This window comes from Psittacula echo (genome assembly GCF_963264785.1).
Source record: "Psittacula echo genome assembly, chromosome: 3".
Taxonomy (NCBI): domain Eukaryota; kingdom Metazoa; phylum Chordata; class Aves; order Psittaciformes; family Psittacidae; genus Psittacula; species Psittacula echo.
The window spans coordinates 9,432,243-9,460,228 of NC_137736.1; the positions used below are offsets into that span (position 1 = coordinate 9,432,243).

The window sequence follows — 27,986 nt, forward strand, 5'->3', positions numbered from 1 at the left end:
GGCTGCCCTGACCCAGTTTTTGCCTTGAGAAAAACCATCCACCTAAGACCATGTGGGGGCATCCTCTTATAATCCATCTTTATTTGTAAAAATCCACATATAAAATCTTCGGTTTCCTTTTACAAAAACAAAAAGGCACATAAAACTACTCAAACTCTCATCCCCATGGACTGATGGTCAGACACTCCCCCCACCCCAACCTCCCCCATTGCTTTCTCCTTCAGTCCATGTTTCTTCAGGTTTCCTTTAGTTTCAGCTCACTCCTGCCCAAGCACAGTTCTGCGCTTGCGAAAATGAAGTACGCACACAGGGGAGGTGGTGGAGAGGTGGAGGAGAGGTGGCATGGGCTGTGCGTGGAATGGTTTACAGGCGCTTTTTAGTAGTAGGTCTCTTTTTCCACCCAACCTAAGAGAAGAGAAAGGAGAAAGCAGAGTTAGTCCTAAAGCAGAGTAATTAGGAGGTTCATGAGAGCTCCTTTTAGGCTCTGCAAACTTGTAGTGTAGCACCTGAACTAGGAAGTGACCCACCACAATGGAAAAGTCTTGCCAAATTGCTGATGTGCTGAAGCTTTCAGGCCCTGTTCCAGCTGTCTAGAATTACCCAAAGCATTACCAGTCTTTTCCATCTCTATCAGTGCACTGGTACTTTCATATGCTGCACAGGAATGCAGGGAGAGGAACAACAAGTCCTTAATTTGAACTAACTGCACCATTAGTGTTGAGGAAGGGAAAACACAGCACTGCATAGTGTCTGCAGTGGAGGTCCTTGAACACTGTCAGAGCTCAGCAGCCTGAGGAGGCAGGGAAGGAAACACACAGATTAGCATCATGTTCTTACCACCAGGGTTGCGTCTGATAATGAGCTTTCTGATTTCATCATACAGGAATATGAGGAGGGAGTATGGGAAAGCACAGAACCACCAGGTCGGCCTGTATCGGAGAGAAGACTGTAAGAACGCAGGCAGCAAAGATACTCTGTGCCTAGCAGAGCTCTGACTTCATGGCACAGAGGAATGCAGGAAGGCTGGCATGTCCCAGCCTGCCAGTGCACCAGCAACCACAAAGCTGTGGTTCAGCTGAGAACCCTCCAAGCCAAGAATTACCACCAAGTTATCTGCTGCAATAGGTTAATCCACTATTTGGCTATTAATTCCAACATTAGGTGCGTCACAGCACCTTTGTGCTTCTCTGTACCAGCACCTCCCCACCTATTAATCTAGCAGCATTTCCTCCAAGTACACATAACCTTTGTGCCCACAGCCCTGCTCACTTGAACTGCACTCATCTGCCTTATGATTTACACGTGCTAACATCTAGCTGCTGCAGGCATTGGGCAAAGGCCAGCACTTCAGAACCAAATTCTAGATGACACTTCTTCCTGGTGTACCAGGATCTTTTTGCCATGAAAATTTCATGGCACAGAAGCTAGAGGGCTGTTCATAGTTTGAGACTAAACCCTGTAATAAAATGTTGCAATGCTATTGAGCAATGCTTAAGATGTTGGCACCCTCCCCACTGTTAGGAAAGCTGGTCATCTGCACTATGCAGCATCTTCCCAGAGACTCTATTACTAGTACTATTTCTATGGGGGGCAGAAAAAGGCACAAGGCACCATCCTCATCAGTTTGTAAAGAGTCACCTGGCCTATGTTTTAGAGCAATTCAACTGTCTTTAGAGATGCAGTTCCCTACCCATAAAAATACCCCATGTAAGTGTAACAGCAGCTGCACTACAGCACAGTGGTACAACCAAGGTTATGGTGCTTTAAGTGGGGCACTGAACTATAGGCTCCCTATAAACATTCCATAAGCAATAAAGAATATCTAACCCCTGGTGTGCCACGCTACAGCAAAGGATCACTTGCACCCTCCAGCCTGAGCTCTTCTGGGTTAAAACTAGGTTTCATTCTCCACAAGCTCATAACCACTTTTATCCATCTCCCCACCCAAGCACTGCTGTTCTGTGGTACAGCCTGCTGCACAAAAGCTGCAACTTACTTGAGAGGGTACATCCTTAAAGCAACATCCATGCCAGGGCAGTAGGAGAGGAAGGCGGCCAGAGCAGTCTCCTCAAAAAGACCAAATATTAAGATCTTGTTCCTAGTGAAAACAGGAAAGCAGTCAAAATACTTTTCCAGCTGATATCCTAAAAAAAAAAAAAAAATCTATTTGCCACATGGTAGTGAATAGAAACATATATCCTGGTCTAGCCCGGAAATCCATCAGATGGGGACTACCAGGCCATCAAAGCTGATGGCACAGTTGTTGCAAAGGCCTTTTATGTCTCCAGACAAAGATATTCCAGATCACAACTAAGTCAGCAACTAACCAGCAATAGCTTTCATCACAAATCAGAGGGAGGCTGAGGTTCGTGCCACCAGATCTCTTGATCCATCAGCTGCTAAGCTGCAGCACAAAACTGTGTAATGGAGTATGTCACTGTCCTTTGAGGTGGGCTAGCTCCCAGAGACAATGCCAGAAGAAGTCATTTCACTTTGTCTCAACCACGGCAGGTATGACAAGAAGGAGAGCCCCACTCCCTCTTTTACCCACTACCAAGGCACCAGACTGTTGAAGACTTATGCCAAAACGCCCAGACACTGCTGAGATGAAGAACTAGAATACTGTGTGCTGGAGAATACATCCTCCTTGGACAGCCTGACTTACTTCATTCCCTGCTGGAAGACAGAGTTTCTTCGGGTCTTACAAATGATCAAGTCTGCCCACTGCACAACCACAATGCTGACAAAGAAGGCAGTATGGCAAGTGAACTCCACTATTTTCCTCTGTTCGTAGGTCTAGAAACCAAAGCAGAGAGCATTGGTTCAAACATGCTGCCTTTGCTCTCTGGAACTTACACCAAGTTTAGCAGGCATTAGTATTTTGGCTGTCAGGCTATAAGCTGTGCCTCAAAACTTACCCATTGCTGCCCGTAGCTGTCTTCCACATCATTAATCCATCGGTCATCCCACTGAACTCTGATCCCTAATAAGCCATAAGGCCAGAACCCATTCTCTGCCATGATTACAAAATAGGTGAAGAAACCCCCAAGGGCCTGGATCATACCTGAACAGGTAAGAAAGGATGACAAGACTGATGAAGCTACTGTGCAGTGCAATTACAATGGAAAGCAGTCTCCATGAGACCCCAAACACCTAAAAAATTGCTCCTTCTGGGGCTCAGTCTCCCAGGCAACAGCCATAGAAACAGCTCCTGCTAACATCAAACTCAGCTGCATCCCTCTTGCTGAGCAGCTTCTCCTCCCAACCTCGTACAGAGTTACTTCTGTTCTGTTCTGCCCTGTGCTGTGATGGCACAGTACTCAAGGACACAAGATAAAACACTCTTTGTATTCTCATTAAGCCTTGCCCACCCCCAACCCTTGCAAAATACAGTCAAGAAGGTTCCCAAGGTCTGCTGCAATTAAGCATGAGCTCCTGTCCTGTAAACTGGGCACGTCTCTGTAGCTGCTTTTAATCAAGGCTCCTAATACTGTGTGTTTAGGGATATGCTGGAGAGAATCCTTTACTTCTAATTAAACTAACAATGGGATCTATGTTCTTGCTGAACAAGTCTGAACCAGAGGAGAGCTGGTTGTCAGCCAGTTCCTTTACAGCACTGTGCAATTAAACAACATTACTGTGAAAGCGATTCAGCGGATCAAGCTGGGCAAGCCACCGCTATGTGGCATATGGTGACAGAATCACAGCAAGTTCTTAACAGCCCAAGGTTCTGGTTCACATATCCCAAACCTCAACCCTACCAAGGTAAGCAGAACGATCACTGAGTTAGGGTGGTGTATAATCCCTGCTACTACCGAGCTCAAATAAGCACCGGAGAAAACAGACCAGCTTACCAATCTGCCCATAGGCCATGCTGATCAGCCGCTCATTCACCAGCTTGTCTGTTTTGGGATTTCTGGGCTGCCTCTTCATGATGTCACTCTCTGCTTGCTCGTATGCCAGGGAAATAGCAGGGACCTTTGGAGGTAGTAGGACTGCTGTTAGAACAGTTCCAATTCTCCACTGCATATAGCCTTCCTCGCCCCGTTATGTTCTGCCTGAGAAACAGCATTGTCCAAAAACCATAGCTGTAGTATTCAGGAAGGACCTTATCCTCCTCCCCATTCCCAGTTTGCTCTTACATGGAACTGAAGGGCCCTCGGACTCAGAGAGCTACAAGACAAGGAGTATCAAATGGTACTTATTTTAAATCAGAACACTACAGAAAACTCTATTTAAGCATTTTCCTTCCACCTGTTCTTTCTTTAGGGTACCCCAAGAACACCCACATTTCTTCTCAAGACAAAAAGATAAAATCTACCATGTCAGTGCCCAAGTCAATGCAGAGGATTGTGACTGTTCCCAGTGGAAGGGGTATGTTTGCAATGATGAAGATCAGGAACGGCGTGATTTCAGGAATGTTACTGGTCAGGGTGTAAGCAATAGACTTCTTCAGGTTATCAAAGATCAGACGCCCTGTGTCAAGGAAGAGAGAACAACTAATGTAACTCTTAGTTATCAGCAGAAGGCAGCCAAGTAGCACATGGGCAGCTTCAGTATTAACACTGAAAAGCAAAATGCTAGTGCAGCAACCTGAAGGGGTTCCCTGCATGTAAAGGTGAGACTGTGCTCCATGCACAGCATTACCTATACAGAGTAACATTTCTGGGCACAGCAATCAGGGTTCACTGCACACAGCAGCAGGATATTAAGCCCTGAGCTCTGAGGATCATTAAGAGCCCCTGGAAGCACCCTCTGTTCTGCTCCTGTTTGAGAGCTATTGCTCCATCAGGGAGGGAAATGTGTCAGACTCAGCTGGCAAAGATGACTCTAGGGTCACGTGATAGGGAAAAGGACAAAGTAGCTTTGTTACTCAGCTGTTTCCTCCAGTTACCCATCCCAAAGGCTCATGCTGGTCCCATGGAAAGGGAGAAGACTTCTGAAGGGAAGAGGAAAGCCCTCCTTGAAAGCACTTGTGGAGATAAGCTCAAAAAACAGGAGAGCCCTCCAGAAACCTCTATTCCAGAGGAAATCAGTAGCACTGCTGAATTATGCCACTTTGCCACCACTGCACACATGTTATAAACTCACCTTCTTCAACCCCAGTGACAATGGAGGCAAAGTTATCATCCAGCAGAATCATGTCAGCAGCCTGCTTGGAGACATCTGAGCCAGAAATACCCATAGCAACACCAATGTCAGCCTTCTTCAGGGCTGGGGAATCATTCACACCATCACCTGTGACTGCTACAATGGCACCCTAATCACAAAGAGAGGCACAGAAAGACTGAAATGAAATCATCATGTAACATGTTTCAGGCAGAAAAGCTTTCTCCTATCTTCAGGTGATGAAGCACAAAAAACTACTTCACTTTGTTGGAAGGAGACCCCAATTTCTCCTTGTCCTCCCTCACCCCTTTTCCCCATTCTGATCAGGCTTGGAGAGCAGCATGGTTCTCTGATAAAGGAGATATTGGACAATATATAAACATGTTGAATCCTCCTCTCCCAAGCACCTCCAGAGCATTTAGGAATTAAGTGTTCAACATTCTAGGATCAGAAGAAAGCCTCAATACAAAATTGAGATACTTTCCTGAAAGACTCTTATGTATTGTAGAGCAACCTGACATCAGCAGCTGGTGGCTGCTGACAGGCTGAGATCTAAGTCTGGCCCTTTATCAGATGGCAGTCAGAGAACTAAGTCCTGCCACCTCAGAAGGCAGCACTGGTTAGTAGCTATATATACATGTCTGGGGATTTCTCCACATGAAATCCTTGGACTCCCCTCTCTTTACCTGGCGCTGGCAGCCTTCCACAATGATAAGCTTCTGCTGAGGAGATGTCCTGGCAAAGACAATTTCTGTATGATGAGTCAGGATGTCATCCAGTTGCTCACTACTCATGTCCTTCAAATCTGTGCCATGAACAACGCAAGCTTTGGCATCCCTGCAATCAAGAGACAATATGTTGTTTTACTTCACAAGTTAAACCAAGTTTCTCATTAGTTGTATTTGCCTACTACAGCTCTTCAGTGCTCTAGGAAACGACTGGTTCCTGCTGTGCTAAATACTAATCCAGGCAGACTCTGCACATAAGTTGGATGATCCAAGTTTAAAAAGTACATGGGAAACACAAAGAAAAAGACTGTGCCAAGCAACAGACAAAGAGCCCCAGAGACTCATAGGGAGACTAATTTGCTCTATGGCTTTTTAAAATGAATCAAGGCACAGACTAGTTGTTTCCACAGCTTGGCTTCTCTGCAAGAAAAGAGTCCCTGGCTCAGGCTGTTAGCTTCCAACATCACAAGACATGCTGTGGTCTTCTGCAGGCAATCCTATTCGCAACAGACTGATGATCTACATGTGGCTCTTCACAGAGAGCTCACACTGTGTTACTTCAGACTATTTCACACTCTTCAACAAAAGCATGCAGCGTTATATTTAGACTGGTTTGGTACCCTGCATGCTACGGCAAAATACCACCTCTCTAACCCAACATACCATCCCTTATAGGTCTAGGAGACTCTCCACACAGCCCATGACATCATTAGACTGGGAAATTCCTTCCCCACCCTTACAGCCAGCTGCTGAGCTGCTCAGTCACACAGCCCAGTGATCCTCAGCTTGCTTTGCTAGGTTGTGAAGTTACCCTTGAGAAGTGAGTAGAATTCAGCCACAATACTTGTCTTCCCCAAGCAATTTCATTCTACAGGGTGTCTATTCACAGTTCATAAACTACATGGCTACCCTCCAGCCCAAACACAGGCTGGGTCAAGCTAAGCAATGCAGACAGCCCAGCCATTCTGCAAACAGCCTGCTTATGCCAAAGCACATTTTTTGAGGGTGCTTCAGTTCTGCACCAGGCTAGGAAGGCTAACATTAACCCCTGTGAGGAAGGAATTCCATTTTCACATTTATTCTCCTTGTAGCTACTGACTAGTATCAATTCCTCTACCCAGTCCTAGTCCTGCTCCCTTTGACCTGCAGGTGGTCAAAGTTTGCAGGTATCAGGTATCAGACCCAGAAGAGAGTATGAGAGCAAGAGGGACAGAACTGGACTTTGAATGATCAAGTTTAAGAGGCATTGCAGCTCTTTTCTCTGAACAACATAAAACAGTTAAACAGTTTACTTTCAGTAGCTCATTCAGTCTGGATTGTGACTAAACCAACCCATTTTCTTTTTACCAGAGTTTTCCCATTACCTGTAAGTTACCTCACCAAATAAGCTTGACTAAGTACATGTCTGATGGCAAAACTAAACCCACCCTCTACTTAAAGATCTGGAAACAGAGGGGGACGCAATTTCAGGCTCTGCAGCATCATTGCTCAAAACAGTCCCAAAACAGCCAACCCCCTCCCCTATGCCACTTTGGATACTTTTCCCTGTCTGCTACATTAGGCCAGTACATGGTGCTTGTGCCGTGACATGAACCAGGCAGGGCAAATGCTCAGCTCAGGGGAAAAAAGACTTCACTCAGCCAGCTGTTTCCTTCCCCCAGTGGAGGACAGACCATCAGGACAGACAGCTATGGGGCAGGGAAACGATGGAAGAAACTGCCAGCTTTCTGTATAGCCTTACTTCTAACTACTTCCCATTTACAAGACATGCACACTCAGGACAGCTTTGTGCATTCTTCATATAACCCATTATACACACTGAAGAGCCACAGCGTGGTAGGCTAAGCAGATGCTAAGCTTTTCACGTCTAGGGAGAGATGCTGAGGCATTATCCAAGCCAAGCAGAGAGGCAAATGCTCAATTCTTTGAACAGCTCTGGCCTTCCCCACCAGTCAGTACCTGGGGTTGACCTGGCTAACAGGAATGTTGAGTCGAGCAGCAATATCTTCTACGGTTTCATTGCCCTCAGAGATGATGCCAACACCCTTGGCAATGGCTTTGGCTGTGATGGGATGGTCTCCGGTAACCATGATAACCTGAAATGCAAACAGACTGCTATGAAAGCCGTGCCTGTACTGCAGAGCAACACTGCTCAAAGGCAAGTCCCTTAAGACCAGAAAGGCCACGTGGCTTTTGTTCTACAAGCGAGCCCTGGCACAGAGCAAGCCTGAGGTACAGGTAGTGATCTGTTACCAGTATGCAGGGGATTGAGGTGAATGGAAGACAAAATTGTTAATCCTCAAGTCAGATTCAGTTCTATTTCCAGCCTGTGCTTCGCACTCTCATTTCAGTCAGTGCTGGGGGACACACAGAACATACTCAAGCCAAATCACATGCTTGCTTTGGGACACCATGTCATCAGCACCTGTCAGTTTGGAGTCCAACTCTATTTTCAGTCCATAAACATACAATCATTCATATTTAACTCAGAAATGAAACCTCAATTAGTAGTAGTTAAATCCTGACCAATACTTCAGTCACTCACATTGCAGCAACACAGAGAGTGAGCAAAGCCATACAAAAACATCCACAGGCGTAGAGCAAAGTTATTGTCAACCCAGGAACAAACTACCTTGATCCCAGCACTTCTGCATTTGCCAACAGCATCTGGCACAGCAGCACGAGGAGGATCAATCATAGACATCAGTCCTACAAAGCAGAGTTTGTCTACAGGGAAGTTCAATTCATCTGTGTCAAACTGGAAGCCTTCAGGGAACTGATCGTCAGGCAGAGCCAAGTGACAGAATCCTGTAACACATCAAATCCATGTTTACTCTGTTACTACACATGAGGAGGCAGAGACAGCACATGCTTATTGCTTCTGCAAACAGCTGCACAATAACAACAGGGCTACTGAGGCAGGAGTCACACTCATCTTCTGATAACTAATAGGTGTTGCTAGGTGCCCAGGCACAGCTTGGTTCACATGCAGTGGACCAAATCCATGTGTCCCCATGGAGACTGAAGGCCCCAAATGCTTTGCTTCATTTTGATCTAGGAGACCCAGCTGCTGGGCAAGATAAGACCCTGCAGGCTTCCTTTTAGATTAAAGGCTAAAGCAGAACTGTTCCTATATGCATTGAAGCAACCTTGACTCAACACTATGGTTACACTGCAGGAACAGAGTACAACCCTTCACTAAATCTATGGGGACTTTACACAGGAGCACGAGGGACATATCTTTTCAATTTAAGGTTGCATTTCCTTACCTAACACTCTCTCCCCAAGGCCTCCCAACTCAAGGTAGGCATTCTGAAAAGCATCTTTCATTTCCTCATCCAGTGGTTGCTCTTTGCCATGAATAAGAATGGTGCTGCAGCGATCCAAGATCCTCTCTGGAGCTCCCTTCATCACCAGCAAGTAACGGGATTCTGATGGGTTTGCATTTTTGTGGATAGACAGCTAGGGTGGAAGAAATAAAACTAGTGCTATAGACACGTACTGTGATGGTCAAAAGTAATCCCCATCACTCAATTGTTGTCCATTACAGCAGCTCAGAACAGTTTGTGATATTCTGCTCTAGTTTCCATTTACCAGCACCTTAAATAGGTTCAACAACTACGGAAAATTCCTATGTATTCTTTAACATATAACCACAGATGTTGCAATGACGTTTTTTGCATCCAAGCTCTACCTTTTAAGGTCATTTTCAAGCAGTTCATTTCTACTCCAAGATTCAAGTTCTTCCATTCTCTGTGCGCTACTGCTGCACAGGTTGGAAACATGTCTGGTCCTTTCTCAGCAGCTGACATCTTAATGTCAAGGCAGCTCCAGAAGCTCTTTATAGTCTACAAGCATATAATGGCTAGACAAGATTTTAGTGCCAAAAAATGTTTTGAGGCACACTGCATACAAATTTACACCAGTGCTTCACATAGCAGCTCTCCCTTAAGTGCACATGCTTACCTGGTACTTGTTGGTAGAGTTAAATGGTATTTCCACCACTTTGGGATACCTATCTCTCATTTCCTTGACAGAACCACAGCACAACTCAATGCATTTCAGAAGCGCAGACTCAGAGGCATCTCCTGCCACTGCTCTCTGGGGAAAGAGACAACTATCAATGCATACATCCCAGCAAACTCACCACAGATATTTTTAAAGAAACATGTATTCATCTCAGGTGTATTCATCTCAGCTTCTATGTAACACGATATGAGAGTGAATAAATAATTCTATTATCTAGTGACAAATACTGCATTTCAGAATGACAGGCCTCCCACTCTGAGACAGCAGTAGTCTTGTGGTGCCAAAGGCAAGCAGCCCTTTAAAAGGGCAGAGAAAGTCAGATAACCAGATGCAGCCAGCGAAAGAGAGGCTGGAGGGTAAACTTTAACTATGTACATTCCTTGCCACAAAGAACAGCAAATGTGACAGGAAGACCGATGACACTTGCATGTGCTTTCCCACCCTAACACAAGATCAGTTTATTGAGCCTCTGGCAGGGAAAATTTAATCTGTCCCCATCTCTTGTCCCATTAGGTTGGCACTGATAGAGATTGTAGATGGGGGTTCTCAGCCCTTGAGATCTGTGTGTGCTCAATGTCCTGCTCGAGTTGCCTTTGCTGCATTTTAAACTAAGACTTCTTGCCCTTCTGGTCTCTCTAGCCAAGAGAATTTTTAGGGGTTTTTTTGGGTGTTTCTTGTTGAGTTTTGGTTTTGTGGTTGTTTCCCCCCCCCCCCCCCCCCTCCTTCCTCCCCTTTCTTCCCATTTTTCTACTGCTTTTTGGTATCTAAAGACTTTTCAAAACTCCCCCCTCCCAAGTCTTCCTTAGATGGGAAGAACTCCAGCTCTTCATCTTAGGTCTAAAGAACATGACCTGAAGTTACAGTCAGAGGAGTGCTAGGGAAAAATAGTTTGTTCCATCATTTCTATTACCAGAGTACCAGAACACCCCTGGGAAGTTTACTAAGCAACATGACTAGTATTTGGCAGATAAGCACTGTACAGTTAATTTCAGGCCTGGCTGGGTCACAGTTCAGAAGCACGAATTTGAATTGATGTTCTGTTGGCATCTGCACCAATGCTGAACCAGCAAAGCTTAAAAAAAGCCAAGACTTGCCAGTGAGAACAGACTGGCTAAAGACAGTCTCTCATGACTGCTGCTCCCCTAGCTCTGGTGTCTACTACTCTGAGCTCCCAGAATTGGATGTTTGTAGCTTTTAAGTGTACAAATGCCAGAGATAGAGACTGTTGGAACAGCCAGACATTGGGAAATGCCTAGGAAACCTTTTTTGTCTTTCCTAAACATGTCTGAAGCATCTGACCTCCCACACAGACTATCAGTGGATGTCCAGAGTCTGCTGTGGGAAATGTATCTTCCCAGTCCCATCTCCTATAACAGTACCAAACTGCAGTAAAGATTAAGAGTGATTAATTAATGTAATTAATGTAATTAAGATAACCTCTACTTGCAGGTTCCTGTCACCCACAGGATGTAATCTCATTACCATTATGGGAGGGCAGTGGTAGGGAACAGGACTTATGTTTCTTTTAGGAACTCACCTTAAGAATTGGTATATTTTCCTGGTTGGCCTGAAACACAGCACGGTTGCAGAGACCGGCAATTCTGGACAAAGCAGTCCAAGTAGCTGAGCTCTTGTCAAAGGAAGCACCTGAAAGTAAAAGAATGTCAAAAAGTCCACCCCTCAAAAAATAAGCCTGAAATCCCATAGTTTCAAGAGCAAGAAGCCTTTACCTCAGAAATCAGGAACACTTAAAGCCTGTTAGCACACTACATCTCTTTCAAACCTCCTCCCTTCCCAGGTACTTGATGAGCAGTTGACTGTTTTAAGACCAGAGGGTGGAATGGCAACAGTGCAAGAGAACACCTCTGCTTTAAAGATTCCACTAACAGCAGCATCCATGCTGACAAAGCCAACGAATTTTGGACAGATAACATTCTTTCAGAGAGGCCTGACTAAGGGATGCTGAATTCCATCTCCATATTGTCTCACTTTATCCATCACACAGGAACTGGACGAAATAGCTCCCAAATGAATAATCTTTAAAGAAAGATACTGCTTTTTTCACACTGACCCTTAAATTGGCTTCAAGGGAGATGAACTGAACAGCAGGTTAGCTGATAAGCTAATGCATCTTCCATGAAGTGAAATCTTCTAGGCTTATCTCTACTGCAGCCAAGCCAACTGTTGCCAGGCCAAAACCAAGTGCTTCCAAATAGCACTGTTTATGTACTACTGTTAAAGACCAATAAAGCAGCTTTTTTTTAAGTGGTTCAGACAAGCACAATGTTTTGGAATGGTTGGGGCAGGGTGCAGTAGCACCAGTGAAAAATATTTATGCTAATAACGTGTTGCAAGCACTACATTTCACAAGGTAGATGACAGCTAGGAAACTCCTGAATTTGGTTGTACTGAACCGCTCTGGAGAGGTAAATACCTCTCTCAATTGCACACCACACTGAGATTTCAGATTCTTATCAATATCTAGAAGAAATTTCCTGCAGAAGTCTTGCATTCATTACTACTGCTCTGCAAACACAACCAGGATGTTTTGGGAAAACCCTTGTTTAAAGGCAGCCATCTATTTCAACATGGGAAATTTTTCATCTACATCCAGGTCAATTTATTACCAAGGTCAACACCTTTGCTGTCCACACTTGCAGCAAGACTTAAGGTGGGGCAACTCCACCAGATATATTTTAGCAAAAATAATCTGCTACTCTGAAGTACAGAACAGCAAATATTTCTACACACAGGACAAACAAAGCACTGAACGCTCAAGAGACTCAAATTCCAGTGGAGTAACCCTGAGCAAAAGCAGCCTATGTGGAGTTTAGGGATTAAAAGAACTGTGGAAAAACTCAACGCTGTCTATGTGTCACCATAAGTCTTTTAATGCTCATTGTAGATCATACGTTTGAAGTCCTTGCAGTGTGGACTTCACTTGGACTGGACAGCTAGAAACATGGGCTCATAGAAGTACAGGTGTGTAAGAAGCCCCAGGGAAATGCCTCAAGCACAAAGAGATGTTCTTACCACTCTGGTTCTCTGTAGTATCGGCCTCATGAATCTGATTGTCAAACCACATGTGCGCAACAGTCATGCGGTTCTGTGTCAGGGTGCCTGTTTTGTCAGAGCAGATAGTGGATGTGGAGCCCAGGGTTTCCACAGCCTCCAGGTTCTTCACTAAGCAGTTCTTACGAGCCATACGCTTGGCTGTTAGTGTCAGACATACCTGGAGACAAAGAAGAAAACAGGTTAGATGTGACTGTGCTACCCAACTCACTGTGGGCATGGAATGATAAACTGCTTATGTGCCTGCAGCAATTCCTTAACTCCATGCTCACCCTGCCAGTGTAAAATAAACAGCAGCATTTAGGCCCAGCTGCTAAGCTTAAATGACATTTTCCTCATAAAGCTTCCAGAAAAAGGACTCACAGGCTTCAGTTTCCCACTTTTCAGGGCATTCGGAAGGAAATAACATGCCCCGGAGTAACATTTTACTTAAAGTTGCAGCTCCCTAATCATAGGAATTCTCAAAATAGATGGAGGGAGGCCACATATGAGAAGGCCCAAAATAGCTTTAGTGATAGGGCTGCAACTTACTGGTGTAGGAAACAAGCAGTCCCAGTTACCCCTTCTTGCCAGAGGCTCTTACCTGGTTCTACCTCCCAACTGTTCACTCCCTGCTTCAGTTGCTGCTCTGTTTCCTCAGGCTGCATGGAAGCCTCTAGCCCTGCCAACGTCCTCCACAGCTGAGCACACCTAGATATTCTCACTATGGTCTCTCACACTATGTCTTTTGGAAACCAAATTTACAAGAACCTCTGCCAGGTCCCAGATCAAAAGCTGAGGCTAGAGCAAAACTTGCAGGATGCTCCACCAGCCCTTCAAGGTTGGAGGGGCTGGTGTGCACTTGGGTGCAGAAACCGTTGTAACAGGAAAGCCCCTTCTTGCCACAGAAAAGACAAGTCCAGAACTCTCAGTCTTGCTCATTTCAGTTCTACAAAGCCAAGCCTCTGTGCAGGTATATCTTAGGGACCAATCTTTATTAGAAAAAGAGCTGCAGAACTTGACATTGATTTGGACAGCTAGTCTGAATACACCAAGTTTAGAAAGCCTAACACTACCACTCACCACAAAGTACCTTCTATTAGTTTAGTGTTTACCTCTGAATGCACACTGAGCATGAAGCACTCCACCTCCTCATGAGCCATATACGTAACTCATTCAAGCTTTTTTTCCGAGCTTCACTCACCGTGACAGTTGCAAGCAGCCCCTCAGGGACATTGGCAACAATGATCCCAATGAGGAAGATCACAGCCTCCAGCCACGTGTACTCAAGGATGAGTGAAAGAATGAAGAAAGAGACACCCAAAAACACAGCCACTCCAGTGATGAGGTGGATAAAGTGCTCAATCTCCATGGCAATTGGAGTTTTGCCCCCTTCCAGTCCAGAAGCCAAACTGGCAATACGGCCCATCACAGTGCGATCCCCAGTGCTAATGACAATACCACGGGCAGTACCTAGAAAAAGAGAGAGGTGTTATAACACAAAAACCCTTCCCAAAACACGCTAAACTGCATTTGTTTGGCCTGTCCTAGAGTTTAGCAAGCTTTGCCCAAGATTCTGCAGGTAGGCATTACAGCAGCCAAAGCCTCCCACTGCAGCGTTTCCTAATCTCTAGCAGAACGAGAAATATGTGGAAGTGTGCTGCACAGGATTCTCATGTGACTGGTCAAGCTGTATGCCCTCTCCCTTCCATGTCAGGGAATTAAGTGCCAAATGCAGGGAATTAGAAGCCAAGTTCAAGTAGACAATATCCTCTTTTCTCCCCAAGGCTTTTGAGAAAGAATATCCTTCAGTTTGGCTGGGCTGTTTTTGTATTGTTTCGTGTTTTTTTTTCTTTGAGGTTTAGTGTCCTGGGTTCAGCTGTAACAGTTATTTGTCTCCTTCCCAATATCTGGTGCAGTGCTGGGTTTTCAACTTCAGCCTGAGAACAATGCTGATAACACACCAATGTTTTAGTTGTTGCTCAGTAGCAGTTGCCCCATCAAGGACTTCTCAGTCTCATGCTCTACCAGTGAGGAGGGGCACAAGAAGCCAGGAGGGAGCAAAGACAGGACACCTGACCCAAACTAGCCAAAGGAGTATTCCATACCACAGCACATCATGGCCAGTATAGAAATGGGGGGGGGAGTCTCCTGGAAGGCCCAGATCGCTGCTCAGGTTGGGCTGGGTATTGGTCAGCAGGTGGTGGGCAATTGTACTGGGCACCACTTGTGTTTCTTGGTGTTTTTTCCCCTTCCCTTTTCAGTTTTATATTCTTTCCCCTTGTTATTTCCTTTATCATTATTAGTAGTAGCAGTAGTTTTGTATTATACTTTAGTTATCGGACTGTTCTTATCTCAACCTGTGGGGTTTACATTCTTTCGATTCTCCCCTCCTTCCCTCCAGGAGCAGGAGGGGGAAAAGGGGGGGTTTAAACCAAGACAGGTCAAAAAAAGCAGAGAACAGTTTGCTGGTGAGAATCTGTCAGGAGATGACACAATAGGAGTCCTCTCCTGAGAGAACTCTACACCATCACTGAACAGTCACAGCTTGACACCCTGTGGAAGTGGAAAAGATGCTCCGGGCTTCAGCACAAAGACTGCCTACCATCATACTCAGCTGCAACAGGAAGTTCTGCCAGAGATGTTTGAATTTCCTGCTTTCTGCAGCAGCTGTAGAATTCCTTACAGCTCTACTTAACCATCTTGCTTTGCATTACGTTACCCATCATAAGATATCATTATTACACTTTAATGCTGCCGTAGTAAGGCAGTCATGCTCAAAACCACACTACATAGCTGTGTGTGTCTGAGAAGAAAAGAACAACAGCGCTGTGGAGTCTTCTTGGGTCACTGCACATTACTGCAGTTGGAATACGCGAAGCCTTTGCTAGGAACTTCCAGCCTGCTCTTGCATGGTAGGAGTATGCTACCAACTGAACTCAGGGCATTTGCATTGCTTATCTTTGCAGTTCAATCACTAGCATTGTCAATACTTTAAGGAAGTAGGACAGTCACATACCTTCCACACAGTTTGTGGAAAAGAAGGCAATATTCCTGGTCTCCAGTGGATTTTCATGGGAAAAGTCTGGAGACCTGGTCTGAGGTTCTGATTCACCAGTGAGTGAGGAGTTATCCACCTACATGGAAGAGAACACTTTGTCATACACAAGCAGGCTGATGCCTTCAGCAATGCAAGCAGGTAAAACACTAGGCACTCCCCTCCCTTCTCTTCCACTCCATCACCCACTGACAGCATAGAAGACATTCTTTGAAACCAGACCAACTCATCACCCTTCTTAATGAAGCTTTCAGAGAGCCTGTCACTGCTGTACCTTGCAACCATGTGCAGATATGATCCGAAGGTCGGCTGGGATTCTATCTCCTCCTTTTACTTCCACTAGATCTCCAACTACAACACCTTCAGCATTTATGCTCATCTTCTCACCATTTCTGACTACAAGAGCTTGCTGAAAGACAGTGAAGAAACAACCTATGTAAAATACAACTCTTAAGAAGGGGCTCAAAAGATCTGAGTGTCTTAAAATAGTTGTGCTATGGCTCTACAAGGTTTCTACTTGTACTAAGACATTTATCTCCAATATGGATGTTATTTAAGGAAAATAGCTATTTTTGTTTTCTTGATATTGAAGTTCCTTGTTGCCAAGGTGACAGTAAGATAGTTATGATACAAACCGTTTGTGAAGGAATCCGAGTTTTAGTACTTATCACACCAGTTACTGAGCTCCTCAGACAATAGAGGAAGTGTCCTATGAATGTCAGTAAGCTGGTAGAACCCAAGAGTACCCCAGCATATTAGAGTAGCTACTTAGAGCATAAAAAGGAAGGAGTCTCACAGACCCCTCAAAATTAAGAGCTAGTAACCCACACTAACAGCAGGCCTTTTGCAATTGAAGTCAACGTTTAAAACAGTTAATAACCTTAAGCACACTACAGCTTGGCAGATCTCAAGGAAATGAGGTATTCCATACCTGAGGCACCATGTTCTTGAAGGACTCCATAATCTTGGAACTTTTTGCTTCTTGGTAATAAGAGAAACAGCCAGTAATGATAACCACAGCTGCCAACACAACACCTAGGTATAGCTACAAGGAGCAGAGAAAGTGAGTCAGAGGATGATCTGCCTGAGAGGCAGTTAGTTCAGATAAACTGCTTGGTATTTGAGTGCCCTATTAGAGAGCATGGAGGTACTTGCAGTCTCTGTACATTTTGTACACAAAGGCTGTCCACATGCTAGTGTTAACACAACACAGAGAAAGCTGTTCATTTCATTATGTGGAAGCATTCCAAGGCATGTTAAGCTCACACACTGAATTTCCCCTGGTTATGGGAAAAGCTTCTGGACTGAATGCTTAAAGGAAGTCAATCTGCTTTGAGCCAAAGAGGCTGCTGAGCCTGCCTTTGACATTTTTACTTACATTATCATTGTTTAGCTCTTCCTCCATCACACTTTGTATGCCATAAGCCAGAAAACAGAGAATAGCACCAATCCACAACAGGAGTGAGAATCCTCCAAAGAGCTGCCGACAGAACTTTACCCATTCAGGAGTGGTGGGTGGGGGTGTGAGGGCATTTGGGCCATCACGAGCCAAAATCTCAGCTGCACGTGCAGAAGTTAAACCCTAGAAGAGAGGTTCCTTTTATAAGCATCATGGCAAGACCATCTGGGGAAAGTAGCTCCGAGTTTGTTCCTATTCTACCACAGCAACAAGGAGATGCTAAGAGGTAATTAAGATCTCCACAACAGCCAGGGCTCTGCAACACAAGTGCAGGATGTGAAAGCCAAATTCAAGAAGAGGAGCTACAGTATGTTGAATTCTGCTGGAGAAGCCACGGGGCTACAAACACTGAAGAAGGGCAGGACAAGTAGGCTACAGCAGCAGACCTTGAGATCTGAGGAACAGCCCATTCTATGAAATTATGGAACAAGTGAAAGCTGGGGGCCATAAAGATGATGACACTTTGGATTAGCTTTCCAGGAAGTTCAGCTTTCAGAAGCCAAGGTCTTTGACAGAAATAAGCAAGTCTGATGTTATAGAGTAAGAGCAGACTTGTTGCTATACACAACCATGCAAAAAAAATGCATTAAGCAAAGCAAACAACAGCCAAGGTGCAAAGCCACTGCAGTGCTTCTGTACTGGACTTTGAGGCTAGTTAGGCCATTTGCACATCTCTTACTACAAAAAGGTAATATTTTAACTGCTACTAGCCACCATTAAGTCTGTAGGTATGTGCTAGCTCACTAGACCACATCTGCAACTTAACAAACATTTGCCTTTACTATAAACTCCTCAGGAAAAAAGCCAAACATAAATCCAAAGATCAACTTGACCTTGGAACAATTCAGATAAAGTCACTAAATTACTGCAGCCAGGCTCTACAGTGGGAGGATGAAGAGAATTATTTGTGAGCTCAACAGTTCTCCCAAAGCCTGGGAAACTTAACTGGAGGAGGGGAGATTAAACAAAAAAAATACAGACCACCCAGATCTCCCTTTGTGAAGTGCTCTGAACCGAGACTGTTCCTTTTCAGATCAGGGAAGGAGGGAGGGAAAACAAAGTCTACCTACCCGACTCAAGTCTGTTCCATATTTACGATGAAGCTCATCAAGGCTCAGCTTGTGGTCATCCTGAAAGACAAGAAAATAGTTGCAGTTGGGTGGGGGAGAAGAGATCACGGTCCCTGCAGGTTGATAAGCAAGAACTCAGCAATTCCATCCTCTACCCCAGGTTTCCCATTTGTAACAATCTAATGGGAGAGCAGGACCCCAACACATCTTCTCTGTGAAGAGAATCTCTATCTCATTCTGCAACTCAAAGTGGTCCCATCTTAAGCATTCTTGTGATTATTTGGGAATGACATGATGGCTTTTCAAACAAACTGACTATATTTCAGTGCTGCCTTTATACTCCCAGAAGATTCTGTGAAGTCTCAGTGGGTTTTGTTTTTTCTTTGGTTTGGGTTTTCTTTCTGGTGGAGTGTTTTTGTTTGGTTGGTTTGGTTTTTTGGATTGGGGGCAGGAAGGAAAGGAGTTGGGAGGGAAGGTCAGAATGTACAGAATATTAACCCTGTAGTTTCACACATTTTTAAGTAATGCCACCAGCTTAAGCAGTGTTTCTTCCCACCAAGAGGCTCCTTTTCAGAGCCAGGCTATTTTTCAGTTGGATCATGTTGGTGCAGAGCACTGCCTCACTGAAGAGGTTCTACTGGAGGGAGCAGATACTTTAAGTTAGCATTGCTACCAGGCACAATCTCACCTATGAGCAAGCTTTAGATTTCTCTTTCCCTAAAAGATCCTAAGAGAGGGTCCAAAAACATGAAAGCCCAGAATCAAAATCACAGCACAGAAACAAAATCTGCATCATCTTCAAGAAGAGCAGATCTAAGCTGGATGACACTCATAGACAGATGTACAGCATCATCCAGCATTCACAGATGGGGATGGGAGAGACTCCCAACAGCCTCAAACATGATTAGAAGGAATACTGAGGTCAGTCTGAGCAGAGGCCAGCAGTAAATGGAGCTCTACAGACTCCACTCAGCTGGAATGAAAACAGCAGTCTTACATGACAGCACAATAAAGCCTGCACCACTACTATCCAGGCTGCTTGCCTGGCTAGGGAAATGCAGCTAGACTGTGCTGTGGCTAACAAGGCAAAGCAGAGACTTAGGTTCTGTGTCAAGTGCCTTTCAAGAAGCGATGTTTCAGGGCCTACTGTGTGTCTGTCTTGATGCCAAAACATATGCAGCATGACTGGCTTGGAGACAGCAGGGACAAGAAGGGATATCAGTGCCTTCAGTTACACCATGCTATCGGCACATCAGCCACATTGTTCACTTCCCCCAAAGCCATGTGCCTATTCTTAAAGCTGCTCTTTCCATGCCCTACACTCTTACCATTGTGACTTCCTTTTTAAGCTCATCCATGTCCCTCTCCTTCTTCCCCTTTTTCTTCGAGCCATGCTCTGATGTAGCAGTGGGCTCATACTTGTCTCTTCCAGCCTGAAAGAGAAGACACAATACCATTAGAAACAGCCTCTACAGCAGTACCACTAACCATACACACAATACTGACAGGCAGACAAAATTATTATGGATTATTAAAGTTGTTTATAGCTAGACTTTACTAAAGCCTTTGACACTCTCACAGCATCCTCCTGGAAAAACAGGTGCTCATATCCTCACTGGGTAAAAAACTGGTTAAATAGCCAAGCCTAAAGAGTGGTGGTGAATGGAATTAAACCCAGCTGGTGGTTGGTCAGAAGTGATGTTCCCCAGGGCTCAGTATTATCCATGATTCAGATGAGGGGATTGAGTGTACACTCAGTACTGGTGAGGCCCGCACCTCAAATACTGGGTTCAGTTCTGGGCCCCTCACTACAGGAGAGACATTGAGGTGCTGGAGCGGGGCCAGAGAAGGACAATGGAGCTGGTGCACGGCCTGCAGCACAAGTGTGATGAGGAACGGCTGAGGGACCTGGGAGGTTTAGTCTGTAGAGGAGAAAGCTCAGGAGGGACCTTATCGCTCTCTACAACTGCCTGAAAGGAGAATGGAGCCAGGAGGTGGCTGATCTCTTCTCCCAGGTAAGAAGTGATAGGACAAGAAAAACTGCCCCAAGTTACGCCAGGGGAGGTTTAGACTGAAGATTAGGAAAAACTTCTTGACCAAAAGAGTTGTCAAGTCCCAGGGCAGTGGTGGATTCACCATCCCTGGAAATATGGAAGAGACATGTAGATGCGGCCCTTAATGACATGGTTTAATGGTGGACTGGGCAGTGCTGGGGTAATGGTTGGACTCTACTCTCTTACAAGGTCTTTTCCAACCTAAAGAATTCTATGACTCTATGAAAGATAAGCCACTTCAATAAATAAAAAAAACCCAAAAAAAACATGAGCTAGTGAGCAGACAAGTCTGCTCAACAGCATCCCTGACAGATTAAAGCCAGACATTGTGCAAATACAGCTGGGAAGAAAGCAAGCTACATGCTATTCAGTTAGTCTTTATGCGCAAGCCCCAGCTCAAGCTGAAAGAGCAGAAGAAACCAAGACTTGTGTGCACAAGTATGTTCCCTTCAAGGCTTTAACTCCTCCTTCCCCCTCTCAATCTTCCACATCCTCTGGCAGAGAGCAGCCTATCAACTGAGCTTGAATCTGGGTGATCAGTTCCAACACTTTCTTTTTCAGTTTGGCACTCTAGCTGGCTGGTTACACAACAGAAATTTGCTTTCAATTTATGGCAGTTTGACCATTGAGAATGGTATACAAAGCCATAGTAAACTTCTGCAAATCCAGTCTGTGCTCAATCTTGCTTACTCTTCACAGAGCAGATGATTTGCTTAAAGCTTCTTTATTCAGATGGATTTTCATTCACTTCTGTTGTGGTTAATTCTGCATGAAATCATGCAGAGAGTTAGATCTTGTAATGATGGGGTAAACAAGCACCTAAGGACAAATTGTGAAGTAGCACATATAAACATCACTTAAAAGATTAAAAAGTACAGAATAATTACAGGCAGAAATAACCCTAAACTGCAAGACATTTGAACACCCTGGAAGATACCAGAACCAGGCACCACCACAGCCTTGCAGCGCAGTTCCTTCATCAAGTACTCCATACATTTCCAGCCTCTCACAAGCCTCCAATAGCAACTTTTCCCTTCCCTTCATTCTGTGTGGGACCTACCACATCCCTGCCAAGTTTAATGTGATGAGATTTTCACCCAATGACCTCCGCGAGAAGTCTTTTGAGATCAAACAGCAGTTAGTGGCACCAGAGTCAAACTGTTAACACGATTAAGGAAAGGTTTCAAAGGCATCGCCTTGCTTGATCTCTGCATGAGCACCTCGAATCACAAACTGGATTCCTGAGCTATCTGGACACAGAAACTGTTGTTAGGATGCAAGAACTGCCCTGTTGAGCAGCAAACATGGGAAAGTTTTATTATTTACTCCAAGAGAAGTAGAAACCAAAACCAAAAGTGACGCTAAAGGGGAAACAGAAAAAAACCAACCCCATGACCTTTCTAAAAGCAGCTGTCAGTTACATCAGGATGAGGATTTTTATTGTTCTGAGAAAGTTCTGTGCACACCACTGCAGCCACAGTCATACATTTCACATGCACAGAAGCTCTCTCTTGCCCTATTCAGTAAAAGCAGGCTTGGCATCCCCCACAGCCTTGCATACAGCTATAGAGCTGTGCAATGGAACAAGTTCTGAATAAGTGGAGCTGAGCCGTTTGCCTCCTCTTATCCAGGAAAAGGACACAGAACTACAGACTGTCAGCATTCCTGACATTCCCTTTCCTGTACCAAACCTCCCATTTCACTTCATTAAAAAAAGAAGTGAAAGCCACAGAACTTAAATCAGCAGGATTCTTGCATGCCAGCATCACAAGAATTTGCCATGGGGCAATTCATGAACAGTCACCATGAGGCATTTCTCTCATTCAGTCTCCAAAGGAAACAACTCTTGATTTCTGCTAGAGCTCTAGCAGACAAGTCCAAACACAGTCCTGCACATAACACATGCTTCTTGATTACTGCACTAGGCAATAAATGATTTCTAGCAAAAGTGAAGGAGCTGGTACCTTTAGTAACAGTCCATCACCTTCAGCTTCATCCCTTTCCCCCAAGAAAAGCTTGGCAAGCTCTTCCTGGTGACCTAAAAGCCTCCTGGCTCTTTGAAACTTACTCAGCTTACAGGGTGGTAGGCATTTAGATCTTTCAGCTACAGAGACAAACGACAAGTGGGTAAGCATGAAAAGGTTCACTGCTCTTGTTTAAGCATGATTTGCTTAAAAAACTCGAGCAAAACCCCCAGCAATCAGCTGCAGTCCAGACAGAAAGCAGAATTACTTGTTTCTTTAAGCACCCAAGTAACTGAGCCTTAATAGAATCCATCTTCTGGAGCTCAGAGTTCCTCCCTTCTGTTGCTTTAGTACTGCATCTCACCCTTAAACAAAAGGTAAGTCAGTAGCATTGGTTTCAGCTCTTGCCATACAATCATTCCACACAGAGTATGAAACTTCCTGCTTCATCATTCAAATCTGATCTAGACACATCCCTCAAAGTCCTGCCCCTTTTCTGTGCCTTCATGGCCTTTGCCTCCCTTCTGGCAAGATGAGCCCAACCGTTCAACAAAAGGCTAGTGCTGGCCAGGCTGCTAGGGGACGAGGGGTTCATCCCACCCCTCACCACTGCAGGATTTCCCTGCTCTCTCCCTCCTTTTCCTGCCATACAATGAGAAGAAAGTTTACGGTACTCCAGAGCCACATCTTGCTGAGAAACAATCACATGGCCTGAACACAAAGGAAGGTCTGTCTCATCAGAAATGTCACCCCTGTTACTTGACTTGGCCTAGGAATTCTGACTCATCAAAAGTGCCACAGAAAGAACAACATAGCTTTGGAGTGTTTCCCCCCCCATTGGCTTAAGCACAACATTTGTACATACCAGCGTAACAAGTTTCATACAGCTTCCAGAAAAAACTATTATCTGTCAGATACAGCTTATGCTTTTCCACTCTGGACTAATTGAGCCATTGGTGGCTGATATTCTCAACATAAGGTCTGATTGACCAGGAAACCATTTGCACCAGGGAGGGGTGCAAATCAGCCTCAGAAGTACACTATTCTAACATCACCTAATCCAAGAAGAAACATCAAGCAAGAGCCAGAACAAATTACACAGTCTCTGGAGGCCTGGTCTGTTCTAGTACTTATGTCATTATAATCAACTGTGCAGAGAAAACAGAAAAGTTACTGTCCTGCTGCCTCATGAGACAGTCTTCAGTAAATATATTAACCAGATGAGTCATGATACAGACTATGCCTATTGGAATGGAAATACCGCTCTGTGGCCCTATATAATCCTAGCAAGGATGTGAATACCTTCTCTGGATTCTTCTTACTCCCTCCCAAGAGCTGCATTCAATCTCCTATCTTTAATCAAAAGTCTAATCTACTGCATCAATTGAACAGCATCTAGGCCAGTACAAAGCAGGTTTTACTCAACAGCTAGTAATTGCTCATTGCGCATGCAGTGCCACTTTCCAAATTATGGAAGGACAAGTTTACCTTCCAACACAAGGGATCTAAACCTTGCACATGTTTTCATCATCAGGGTAAAAACAGGAGCACCCACACACCTTAAGTCTTCTCTGGATATTAGGACAAACATCTCTACTTCTCATGGAGCTGCCTGAAGACCCAGATGCAGAGCTGGCTTTCCAAACGCCACCAAACTGTGCAGCTGAGCAGCCCTTCCTGGCTTTTCAATGCTGTGCCAGCTACAGAGTGTCATCTCCCACAGTTCTTTGCCTCGAACATTAGTACACCTTTCCATCAAAGTAGACATCAGTAGTAGTTGTCAAACACATGAAGATGAGTGGCCTGGACACAGTATAGGAGCTGGTGACTTCAGTTTCCCTGAAGGCCTGGGTGAAAAGCAACCTTCTGCACTTTTCAGGTCAGGATCCCACCGGGTTGTGGGATAATCCACAGGGACATACCACTTGCTAGAAACCCTTCATCCCATTACACCACTCTTTGCAGAAACATGGGCTGACTAGGCCCAAGGCTTTCTTTAGCAAAGGCATATCCTCCAGCCACAGCGATACAAAGTTGGAATGAGAAAGGTGGTGGAAGAGTAATTTATTCAGATTTCTTAATTGTACCCGATAAGCACTGCTTTGATCCGTAACATTTCTCCTCAGTTGGTCCATTATGCAATAATCCTTCCTTAGTCTCTGACAGAAAAAAACCTTACCTGGGGTTCAAGCGTTAGCACTAAAATCCAGAGGCAACTCAAAGCACCTGCTAACGACTGTGTGCTATGCCTGTGCAGCCAGGGAGATGGAGTAGAACACACTGCTGCCTGCAGACAGCTTCCAGGCAGCCCTGAACAGAAATGAAATCCCGTCTGCTTTCCTCCACTACACACCCCGCCTTGGATAATCTGCTTTTTAGGCTGAACACCACAGCTGGGCAGTTCACAGCCCTCCCCTTGTCCCGTTACCATTTAAAGTAAAACAGACACTCCGCTCGGCTTCTCCTCACAGGCACAGAGACAAGGAACTTGTTCTCTCACACTCAACACTCCTACTTTCTCTTCCAGCCCAGGCTCCCATGGAAGGGAGATTTCCTTTCCAGGCACCCTAACTCAGGGCAGGCACATGCTGTACAGGGTTGCAGCAACACACTGCCTTTTTCACAAGCCTTGCTCTCTCACATCTCCATTTTCCAGGGTGTCCCCAGTTACCCACATGCATTCTCACTGACAAATCTTGTGACTTGCTATAAGAAAGCCGGAGGCAGCTGTACACTGTTTGAATTATCCCTCATGTGGGTACTTCAGTTTCAGGCCAACTGCTGCTTTATTATCCATGCAACCTATGAAAGCTGAAATGGAAGAGACACAGCCAACAGTCTTCTGGATCAGAAGGCATGTGTATCTCCTATAAATCCAGACAAAGCAATGCAAAACCCCCAAAACCTTCTTCACTGCACTTACACATACACACATAACTCCAAGGCTTCTTTGACAAATTAAAGCACCCAGAAGACTGCTATACGACCAAATCCTTCCTCGGTGTTTTAGATGACCTCTTCCTGTGCACACTGCCTGTTGCCCACCAGACTGAACTACATCACTCTGGGCTGCTAAGCATCAAAAGAACTTCACTGAGGAAAAAAAACACACACAAACACATCCCAAAAGCCCACCCCACTCCCTCCTCACAATTTCCTTTTCCAAGTAACTGTCCCTTCAGCCATGTTCTTGCAGCTCCCCTACTATTCTGGCAGTTATGTCAACATTGCCGCCTGTTGTACCACACCGATGAGGACAATGCAAAGTCAAGTCAATGTTTGAACAGCGCTTGGGAAGCACAGAACACCTGCAGGCAGGAATGAGGCTACCACCTCTGCATCTCAAGGCCCTGCACGGTTCACCCTCTCCTGGAGGAGTAGAGAAATTTGGCATTTTCCAGGAATGAGTCTAAACCAAAAGTAAACAAAAGTCTACACACCTCCAGCTATACAGGATACACAGGGAAGTGTTTGAATGGAGGGGAAAAAGAAAACATCCAAACAGTAACATCCAGAAACCGGTCTTTACTTTCTGAAAACAAAATAAAATTGAAGCAACCTAAGAGGTGTTGCTGCTCCACACACGGGTGCTTGATCACAACACCCAACTCCAGAAAGTCTTCACTCCTGTGTTCAACAGCCTTCACATTCACTTTTCGTTAGTTAAAAGGTATGATCTGAATTAAGAACTCCTTGCGGGCTAGGAGGTAGAAATAACGCTGGTACTGGGCAGAAACCGTGCCATGGCCTTCCGCGAGGCTTTTATCACCCCCATTAACAGCATAGACACAACAAAGTCAGGGGCGATCACCACCCTCCTACCACCATCACTCCCTCACTGCTACCAAGAGGAAAATTAATCCTAATAGTCTTGACAATTCTCCTCCCCTCCCTGGCCCTCCCGTCTCAACAAGTCTAAAGTACTCCTAGGGAGACACGGGAGCAGCCATGCTCGGCAGCTCAGCTCCAAAAGGGCATCAGATAACACGAGCCCCGGGGGCTGCGGGCCCCACATGGCCGGGAGGCAAGAGGCCCCTCTGAGGGAGAGCTCAGCAATGAGGAAGACGGCGGGTTTGAACCGGCACCTCCCCACAATACACACACCTCCCCCCGGGCTCACCGGCACCGGGCCCCCTCCGCGGCCATGTCTGCGACAGGGCCCGCCGTGCGCGCCTCCCGCCCCGCCCGTTACTTCCTCTCCAGGAGGCGGCGGGCGGGCTGGCGGCCGCCGGGGCGCGTTGCTCGGGGGCAGCAGCACCGGCGACGCCCTCTAACGGCCGCTACCGTTTACCAGCCCGCCCCGACCACGACGTGGCCTCCCCCTCACCCCCTCTTTCGCCGACACAGACAAAGCGGAGCCGCGCCCGCCGCAGCTGGAGGGGAATGGGGAACAGCCATGGTCCGGCTCCTTGAATTTCCCACTCCCGGCCGTGAGCTTCCCCAGCCAGCCCCGCCGCTCACCCCTCTGCCCATGATGCCGAGCAACGGCGTGCGGGTCAAGCGACTGCGTGCGAAGAGCGGGACTCAGCGGCGGCGCCACGTGTCCCGGCCGGCGGCAGGTGCGGAACAATAGCAGCACCCCGGCCGCCGCTCGTTTGCTTCTTCTCCTTCTTCCTCCTCCTCGGTTCCTGTCTTCGCCTCTCCCCCTACCCGGCTCGCTCCTTTCTGGGGCCGCAGCCACCCGCAGCTCCAGGAGCAGCCGGCTTCCCGCCGCATAAAGAACCCCTGCCACACCGCCCCGCCCCGGTCCGCCCCTCCGAGGCGGCCGGGAGGGGACGGGACGGGACCAGAGCGACGGAGGGGGCGGAGAGCTGGGGCTGTGGGCGGGCATGGTGCCCGCGGGCCCGGCACCGGGTGCAGGAGCCGCGCCACTGCCTCGACAGAGAGGGGGTAGACGGGAGGCGGGACGGGGCGCGGGGCTCCGGGCTCCTTTCGCTACGGGGAAGGCTCGTTCCTCCCGCCCGGGGGCGAGGCCGCCGCCATGCCGGGCTCGCCCGGGCCGGCCCCTCGCCGCACAGGGAGGGTTTGGCGGTTAATCCTTCGGGAGCCCGCCCCGCCTGAAGTCACAGAATCACGGAATGGTTTGGGTTGGGAAGGACCTTAAAGCTCATCCAGTTCCAACCCCCCTGCAGTGAGCAGGGACACCTTCCACTAAAGCAGGTTGAATGTCTCCAGGGGTGGCGCATCCATCACCTCTCTAGGCAGCCTGTGTTTTACCACCCTTATTGTAAAGATTTTTTTCCTCCAATCCAGCCTTAATCTCCCCTCTTTTAGTTTAAAACCATCACCCCATATCCTATTACAACAGGCCCCTTTTAAGAACTGAAAGGCCCAGTCTCTTCCAGGCTGAACAACCCCAACTCGGCTTTTCCTCGTAGGAGAAGTGCTCCTCCATCCACCTGATCATTTTTGTGGCCCTTCTCTGGACCCTCTCCAACATGTCTGTGCCTTTCCTCTACTGAGG

The 27,986-nt window shown here is 46.2% G+C and overlaps 1 protein-coding gene across 3 annotated transcripts; it reads right to left on the reverse strand.

Moving 5' to 3' along the window:
• Positions 1 to 232: 232 nt before the first annotated feature.
• On the reverse strand, positions 233 to 27,244 carry ATP1A1 (ATPase Na+/K+ transporting subunit alpha 1). 3 transcript variants are annotated; one of them, XM_080613081.1, is made up of 23 exons: positions 26,984 to 27,244; positions 19,833 to 19,937; positions 18,505 to 18,564; positions 17,354 to 17,557; positions 16,907 to 17,020; positions 16,250 to 16,384; positions 15,937 to 16,054; positions 14,122 to 14,390; positions 12,900 to 13,098; positions 11,404 to 11,513; positions 9,804 to 9,938; positions 9,107 to 9,299; positions 8,470 to 8,645; positions 7,797 to 7,933; positions 5,796 to 5,946; positions 5,092 to 5,260; positions 4,322 to 4,476; positions 3,855 to 3,978; positions 2,919 to 3,064; positions 2,666 to 2,796; positions 1,997 to 2,098; positions 838 to 929; positions 233 to 405 (listed from the first exon to the last, which is right to left on the reverse strand). In XM_080613081.1, the coding sequence occupies exons 1-23, from the start codon at positions 26,993 to 26,995 to the stop codon at positions 377 to 379; spliced, it is 3,066 nt and encodes a 1,021-aa protein (XP_080469207.1). In that variant the 5' UTR covers positions 26,996 to 27,244; the 3' UTR covers positions 233 to 376. The 3 variants fall into 3 exon arrangements, 2 of the variants coding, with proteins under 2 accessions (XP_080469207.1, XP_080469208.1); XR_013956422.1 differs by lacking the exons at positions 233 to 405; positions 2,666 to 2,796 and having other exon boundaries at positions 848 to 929; XM_080613082.1 differs by lacking the exons at positions 233 to 405; positions 838 to 929; positions 2,666 to 2,796 and having other exon boundaries at positions 1,522 to 2,098.
• Between the last annotated feature and the right edge of the window lie 742 nt (positions 27,245 to 27,986).

Bases quoted from the DNA above. Each gene is read 5' to 3' on its own strand.
- ATP1A1 (XM_080613081.1), bottom strand. The intron at 7,934-8,469 runs GTAGTTTGTTCC...TTTGCATTTCAG, and splicing joins GCAGAAGTGCTGGGATCAAG to GTTATCATGGTTACCGGAGA. The intron at 2,797-2,918 runs GTAAGTTTTGAG...TTTGGTTTCTAG, and splicing joins ACAGCTACGGGCAGCAATGG to ACCTACGAACAGAGGAAAAT.